Source organism: Cebus imitator, unplaced genomic scaffold (genome assembly GCF_001604975.1).
Source record: "Cebus imitator isolate Cc_AM_T3 unplaced genomic scaffold, Cebus_imitator-1.0 Scaffold748, whole genome shotgun sequence".
NCBI classification, from domain to species: domain Eukaryota; kingdom Metazoa; phylum Chordata; class Mammalia; order Primates; family Cebidae; genus Cebus; species Cebus imitator.
In genome coordinates, this window is record NW_016108063.1 from 389,657 (window position 1) to 397,854 (window position 8,198).

At 37.9% G+C, this 8,198-nt stretch overlaps 1 protein-coding gene across 1 annotated transcript in view; it reads left to right on the forward strand.

Moving 5' to 3' along the window:
* Positions 1-8,198, forward strand: part of LOC108296850 (T-cell immunomodulatory protein) — a 138,662-nt gene that overhangs the window by 28,387 nt on the left and 102,077 nt on the right. Inside the window, exon 6 of the mRNA XM_037735193.1 lies at positions 5,342-5,436. Coding sequence (XP_037591121.1) covers positions 5,342-5,436 — 95 coding nt within the window. The remainder of the gene's footprint in view (positions 1-5,341; positions 5,437-8,198) is intronic.

Below are 8,198 nucleotides of genomic sequence, written 5' to 3' on the forward strand. Positions count from 1 at the left end.
TAGGTCCTTGAGGAATCACCACACTGTCTTCCACAATGATTGAACTAATTTACACTCCCACCAACAGTGTAAAAGTGTTCTATTTCTCCACATCCTCTCCAGCATCTGTTGTCTCCAGATTTTTTAATGATCGCCATTCTAACTGGCGTGAGATGGTATCTCAATGTTGTTTTGATTTGCATTTCTCTAATGACCAGTGATGATGAGCATTTTTTCATATGTTTGTTGGCCTCATATATGTCTTTTTTTGTAAAGTATCTGTTCATATCCTTTGCCCACTTTTGAATGTGTTTGTTTGTTTTTTTTCTGGTAAATCTGCTTTAGTTCTTTGTAGATTCTGGATATTAGCCCTTTGTCAGATGGGTAGATTGCAAAAACTTCTTCCCATTCTGTTGGTTGCCGATTCACTCTAATGATTGTTTCTTTTGCTGTGCAGAAGCTCTGGAGTTTAATTAGGTCCCATTTGTCTATTTTGGCTTTTGTCACAATGCCCTTTTTTTTTTTCTTTTTTCTTTTTTTGTCTTTTTCATAGATGCCCTTCCCAGCGAGTAGGAATCTAGAGAGGGAGTCTGGCCACAGTGGCCTTACTGAGCTGTGGTGGCCTCTACCCGGTTCAACCTACTGGGTGGCTTTGTTTACACTGTAAGGGTAAAACTGCCTACTCAAGCCTCAGCAGTAGTTGACATCCCTCCCCCTACCAATTCGAGTATCCCCAGACAACCTCAGACTGCTGTGGTGGCAGCGAAAATTTTAATCCACTGGATCTTAGCTTGCTGGGCTCCATGGGGTAGGGTCCACTGAGGCAGACCACTTGGCTCCCTTACTTCACCCCCCTTTCTAGGGGAGTGAACAGTTCCGTCTTGCTGGCGTTCTAGGCACCACTGGGATATGAAAAAAAAAAAAAAAAACTCTTGCAGCTAGCTCAGTGTCTGCCCAAATGGCCACCCAGTTTTGTGCTTGAAACCCAGGGCCCTGGTGGGGTAGGCACCAGAGGGAATCTCATGGTCTGCAGGTTGTGAAGGGAGTCTGCAGTGTGCATGGAAGAAGTGTAGTATCTGGGCCAGAGTGCACCATTCCTAACAGCAGAATCCCTCACGGCTTAGTCCCTCATGGTTTCGCTTGGCTAGGAGAGGGAACTTCCTGACCCCTTGCACTTCCTGGGTGAGACAACATCCCACCCTTCTTCATCTCACCCTCATGGGTTGCACCCACTGTCCAACCAGTCCCAGTGAGATGAACTGAGTACCTCAGTAGGAAATGCAGAAATCACCCGCCTTCGGCCTTGATCATGCTGGGAGCTGCAGACTAGAGCTTTTCCTGTTCCGCCATCTTGCCAGCAATCCCAACTTCTTTAAAAGTCTGTGTTTTTAATCATTCTTGGCCTATAACGTGAATTTGTTGACAACATTAGGAAAGTTTTTTGAAATCACTTTGAGTTAAACTTGTCAGAGAATCTTGAACCTAAGTCTGATTATTCTGTTAGTAATTTAAAATACTTTAATGCTTAGAAATTATTGAACTGATGAATAAATGGTCTATCTTCAAAAGAAGTGAATCAGTCATTAAATTGGATATAAGTGAAACTTTTAAAGATTTCTAACCTTGTGTAGGATGAAAGAGTAAAACAGTTGTTTGGCATGAATTACCTTACAACATATGTAAAATGTAATTTCTCAATTCAATTTAATATTTTCTTAGTACTATGACTTTATATTAGTCAGAGTTCAGGTTAAAATAATGAAATTAGTTTGTATGAATACTGCTTATTTTTTATTTTACTGTCTTGCTTAGGTTAAAGGCCCCGCTTGTACTAAAATATTTGTAGAAGGCTATGGAAAGAGATTCCTGTTTGTAGAACACATTTTTTGTAGAGAAAATTTTCTCCTGATAATTGGTTATTCTTTTTCCCAGATTCCACCTGCTAAGAACAAATTAGTCCATTGTGTCATTCTGATTTCTAAGACATCAAAACCAAATTCACAGTTATAAACCTTGTTTGCTATCTAGTCCGTTGGATACTGTGTTGACAATTAAGTTGGACTTAAATAGCCTTAAATTGCTCTGTGGAAATGACATATCTGTGGTTCCATATTAGACTGGAACATATTACTATGAAAATTGTAGCGAATTCTAACTAAAGTAGAGAAGAATAGGAAATGCCTCTTGAAACCGAGGTTCAGTCTAGCAGGCATTTGCTGACATTTCATAGGAGCCAGGTCCTGGTTAGGCATTGTGGATATAAATATTGATGAGTCAAGGTTTCTGGGGGAGTTTTACAGCATCAGAGAGAAAGTTCCTAAAGTAACTTTAATGCAAACCAAAATGCTATTAGGAATGAAAAGTGTCGCAGGATAACAGTAAGAGAAGAGAGAAGACCTTTTCGAGAAAGCTGACTTGAGTTAAGCCTTGGTAAATGGGGGTATCCTCACCTAGTAAGAAGTTATGGGAGAATGATTTTAGTGAAACTTCCTCTTTCTTCTATAGTTGATAGAAGTATTACCAGTGTTACCTTCTGGTTTTGATATTTATACTGTGGTTATAGAAGATGTTACTATTAGTGGAAACTGAGTGAGAGATCAACGGAAACTTTGTGCTATCGGCTTTTTTTATTAAGATAAAACTCATATAACAAAACTGTTAAATTTATCATAGAATTCCTTGGCTTATAATTTATAAAGTGTATAATTTAGTGTCATTTAGTACATTTGCAATTTTGCACAACCCTCAGCTCTGTCTGGATCCCATACCTTTTTATCACTCCGAAGGGAACCCTGTATCCATTAAGTCAGCAGTCCCAAACCTTTTTGGCACCACAGATCAGTGTCGTGGAAGACAGTTTTTCCATGGACGGGGTCAGAGGCCAGGTGGTGGGGGTGGTTTCGGGATAAAATTGTTCCACCTCAGATCATCTGACATTAGATTGTCATGAGGAATGCACAACCTAGATCCCTTGCATGTGCAATTCACAATAGGCTTCACAGTTGTGTGAGAATCTAATGCTGGCGCTGACTTGATAGGCAGCAGAGCTCATGAGGTAATGCTCACTTGCTTGCCACTCATCTCCTGCTGTGTGGCCCGGTTACTAACAGGTCATGGACCTGTAGTGGTCCACAGCCCAAGGGTTAGGGACCCTGCATTAAACAATCACTCTTCCTTTTTTCTTTTTCTCAGCACCTAACAACCACAAATCTGCTTTCTGTCACTGTAGATTTAACTATTATGAATATTTCATGTTAAGTGGAATTCTCCAATATGTGACCTTTTGTTTCTGCCTTTTTTCACATAGTATGTTTTTAAGGATTGCCCATATTGTACTAGTCTGTGTTGTTGGTAATTTTTATGGCTTAATAAGTCTGTTGTATAGATATATGACATTTTGTCTGTCCATTTACCCACTGAGGGACATTTGTGTTATTTCCACTTGTGGGCTATTGTGAATAGCACTGCCAAGAGCATTTATTTTGCAAGTATTTGTTTGTTTACCTATTTTCAGTTATTTTGGATATATAGCTAAGTGTAGAAATGCAGGATCATATGCTAATTTTGTGTTTAACTTTTTGAAGAACTGCCAAAATGTTTTCCAGAGAGCCTTTTAGTTCTTTCATCCATTCTGAGTTTAATTTTGTATGTAGTGTGAAGTAGGGGCCTAAAAGAAAATTATTATTATTTTCCACAATATTAGAAAATCTTCTATGATATTAAATCATTTATTTTCTGATTCATTAAAAAAAGATTAAAGAAGATAAATATGACTGCTAAAATTATAAAACCCTTAGAAGAAGACAGATAAATCTTCATGACATTCATTAGGAAATGGATTCTTTGACATGGTACCAAAAGAACAAGCAAAAATATGAAAAACAGATAATTGAACTTAATTAAAATTAAGAAATTGTACTATCAAGAAAGCAAAATATGTCGAGGCACGATGGCTCACGCCTGTTATACCAGCACTTTGGGAGGCCGAGGTGGGTGAATTGCCTGATCTCAAGAGTTTAAAACCAGCCTGGCCAACAGGGTGGAACGCCGTCTCTACTAAAACAAAAAATTATCTGGGCATGGTGGTGCACGCCTATAATCCCAGCTACTCAGGTGGCTGAAGTAGGAGAATCACTTGAACCCAGGAGGCGGAGGCTGCAGTGAGGAGAGATCATGCCACTACCCTCCAGCCTGGGTGACAGAGTGAGACCCTGCCTCAAAAAATAAAAGTAAGTAAAAAGACAACCCACAGCCTAGGAGACAAGTCATATACTGGATAAAGGTCTAACGTTCAGATTATACAAAGAACTCTTAAAATGTACCAGCAGCAACTAAGGGCAGTAGTCTTGTAATCCCAGCCCTTTGAGAGGCCGAAAAGGGAGGATCCCTTTAAGCCAGGAGCTCAAGACCAACCTGGGCAACAAGGCAACACCTCGTCTCTAAAAATGGATGGATGGATGGATGGCAGTAAAACAATAAATAACACAATTTAAGAATGGAAAAATAATTTGAATAGACATTTCTCCAGAGAATATATACTAATGGCCTATAAACACAGCAAACATGTTTACCATCATTAGCTATCAGGAAAATACAAATCAAACCACGATGAAATACTATATCCTGCCCCCTAGGATAGCTGTAATAAAATAAACGGACAATAATAAGACAAGATATGGAGATACTGGAATACTCCTACATTACTGGGTGCAAATGTAAGATGGTAAAGTGGAAAACAGTTTAACAATTCCTCAAAAAGCTAAACATACACTTTATGACCCAACAATTCTTCTAGGTGTATACCAAAAAGAATTTAAAAATATGTCCGCATAAAAACTTGTACATGAATGTTTGTAGCAGCCCAAAAGTGGAAACAAGCCAAATCTTCAGATGATTGGATAAGCAAAATGTAAACTCATACAATGGAATATTATTCCACCATAAAAAGAACTGAGGCACTGATACATGTTTTAACATAGATGAACTCAAAAGCATTATTCGAACTGAATGAAGCCAAACACAAAAGACCACATAGTGTATGATTCCATTTATTTGAAATGTCCTGAATAGAGACAGAAAGCAGATTTGTGGTTGCCAGTTAGGGAAAATAGGGCATGATTGAGTACGTAATTTCTTTTTTGGTATGATGAAAATGCTTTGGAGTTAGATAGTAGTGACAGTTGTACACTATGAACATACTAGAAACCACTGAATGCACTTTAAGGGAATGAATTTTATGGTATGTTGAATATATCAATAAAAATAAATAAGTTTTAAAATGTTTTGCATGTAGAGATTTTTGTTTTAAAACAATTTTCATTTGATGTTTTCCTTAAGAAAATATTTTTATTTAATTTTTTAGAAATTTATCATGGCATCCAGCATTGACCACTACAAGTAAAATGCGAATTCCACATTCTCATGCATTTATTGATCTGACTGAAGATTTTACAGCAGGTGAGTTGCATTTAAATCTGGAATTGTTTTGAAATGCCAAAGAAGTATGGGATTTTATTTACTCTATACTTAGTATTCATTTGCTAATGAAGTAAATGTTGAAATTATGTTAAAAGGATGTTAGAAAGTCGGTGATATGGAAACATGGAAAAAGTACTGACTGTATTAAGTCTTTAGCTATTGTCATTTTTGTTGTTTGTTAATAACTGCCTCAGAATTTGAATTCTCCACTTTTTATGAATTCATGATAATTTCAGCACGTTTCCTGCCATTTCTTTACCTTATTATTAAACTTTTTAAAAAATAATATATGCTACAAAATTAATGATAACAAAAATCTTTAGCTTATGGACAAGAAGACTTTCAGAAGCTTTTAAAACTTGTTACTCTGGAAAATTTTAAACAGAAAATTGGACAGAATAGTATATGCAAGTTTAACCATCACCAAGCTTCCACAATTATTATTTTTCTTTTTTTTATTTTATTTTTTTCCCATTTATTTATTTTATTGCATTTTAGGTTTTGGGGTACATGTGAAGAACATGCAAGATTGTTGCATAGGTACACATGTGGCAGTGTGATTTGCTGCCTTCCTCCCCATCACCTACATCTGGCATCTCTCCCCCTGCCATCTCACCCCAGCTCCCCACCCGCCACCATCCCTCCCCATTTCCCCCCAACTGACCCCAGTGTGTAGTGTACCCCTTCCTGTGTCCATGTGTTCTCATTGTTCAACACCTGCCTATGAGTGAGAACATGCGGTGTTTGATCTTCTGCTCTTCTATCAGTTTGCTGAGAATGATGGTTTCCAGGTTCATCCATGTCCCTACAAAGGACACAAACTCATCATTTTTTAATGGCTGCATAATATTCCATGGTGTATATATGCCACATTTTCCCTGTCCAGTCTATCATCGATGGGCATTTGGGTTGGTTCCAGGTCTTTGCTATTGTAAAAAGTGCTGCAATGAACATTCATGTGTACGTGTCCTTTTAGTAGAACTATTTATAATCCTTTGGATATATACCCAGCAATGGGATTGCTGGGTCAAATGGAATTTCTATTTCTAGGTCCTTGAGGAATCGCCACACTGTCTTCCACAATGGTTGAACTAATTTACACTCCCACCAACAGTGTAAAAGTGTTCCTGTTTCTCCACATCCTCTCCAGCATCTGTTGTCTCCAGATTTTTTAATGATCGCCATTCTAACTGGCGTGAGATGGTATCTCAATGTTGTTTTGATTTGCATTTCTCTGATGACCAGTGAAGATGAGCACTTTTTCATATGTTTGTTGGCCTCATGTCTGTCTTCTTTTGTAAAGTATCTGTTCATATCCTTTGCCCACTTTTGAATGGGCTTGTTAGTTTTTTTCTTGTAAATCTGTTTTAGTTCTTTGTAAATTCTGGATATCAGCCCTTTGTCAGATGAGTAAACTGCAGAAATTTTTTCCCATTCTGTTGGTTGCCGATTCACTCTAATGACTGTTTCTTTTGCTGTGCAGAAGCTGTGGAGTTTGATTAGGTCCCATTTGTCTATTTTGGCTTTTGTTGTCAATGCTTTTGGTGTTTTGGCCATGAAGTCCTTGCCTACACCTATGTCCTGAATGGTTTTGCCTAGATTTTCTTCTAGGGTTTTTATGGTGTTAGGTCTTATGTTTAAGTCTTTAATCCATCTGGAGTTAATTTTAGTGTAAGGTGTCAGGAAGGGGTCCAGTTTCTGCTTCCTGCACATGGCTAGCCAGTTTTCCCGACACCATTTATTAAACAGGGAATCCTTTCCCCATTGCTTTTGTCTGGTTTGTCAAAGATCAGATGGTTGTAGATATGTTGCGTTGCCTCTGAGACCTCTGTTCTGTTCCATTGGTCTATATCTCTGTTTTGGTACCAGTACCATGCTGTTTTGATTACTGTAGCCTTGTAGTATAGTTTGAAGTCCGGTAGTGTGATGCCTTCCACTTTGTTCTTTTTGCTTAAAATTGACTTGGCTATGCGGGCTTTAACAATTATTATATGGCCCAATCTTGTTTCCCCTGTAAACGTACCTACAAGTTCCTCCTACCCAAGATAATGTTAAATTAAATCCCAAACATATAATTTCATTTTTAAATATTTTCATCTGCATCTCAAATTGCAAGGAGTTTTTCATTTAAAACTGCCAGATCATTTTGAAACCTAAAAAAATTAAACAGTAATTCCTTTTTTTGAGAGTCTCACTCTGTTACTCAGACTAGAGCACAGTGGTGCATGTGATCACAGCTCACTACAACCTCTGCCTTCCAGGCTTAAGCTATCCTCCCACCTCAGACTCCAGAGTAGCTAGGACTACAAGCATGTGCCATTATGCCCAGTTAATTTTTGCATCTTTTGTAGAGATGTAGTTTCCCCATGTTGCCCTGGCTGGTCTGGAACTCTGGCTCAAGCAGTCTGCCCACCATGGCTTCCCAAAATGGTGGGATTACACACATGAGCCACCACACCCAATCAACAGTTTCTTAATATCATTGAATATCTAGTCATTATTTAAAATGCCCAAATTTTCTCCTACATGTTTTTATCAAATCAGGAGTTTAACAAGGTTCATACAGAAGTAGAGAAAATGTCTGTGCTGTACATATCTGTGCTATACAGTTGTGTGTATTTTTCAGATTGTATCCCAATGGAGTTAACATGTTACATATTACTATGCTCCTATATTTCCTCTAACCCAACAGTTAGATTTGGAGCCTTGATGAGAATCAGAATTCCTTTTTTTTTTTTTTT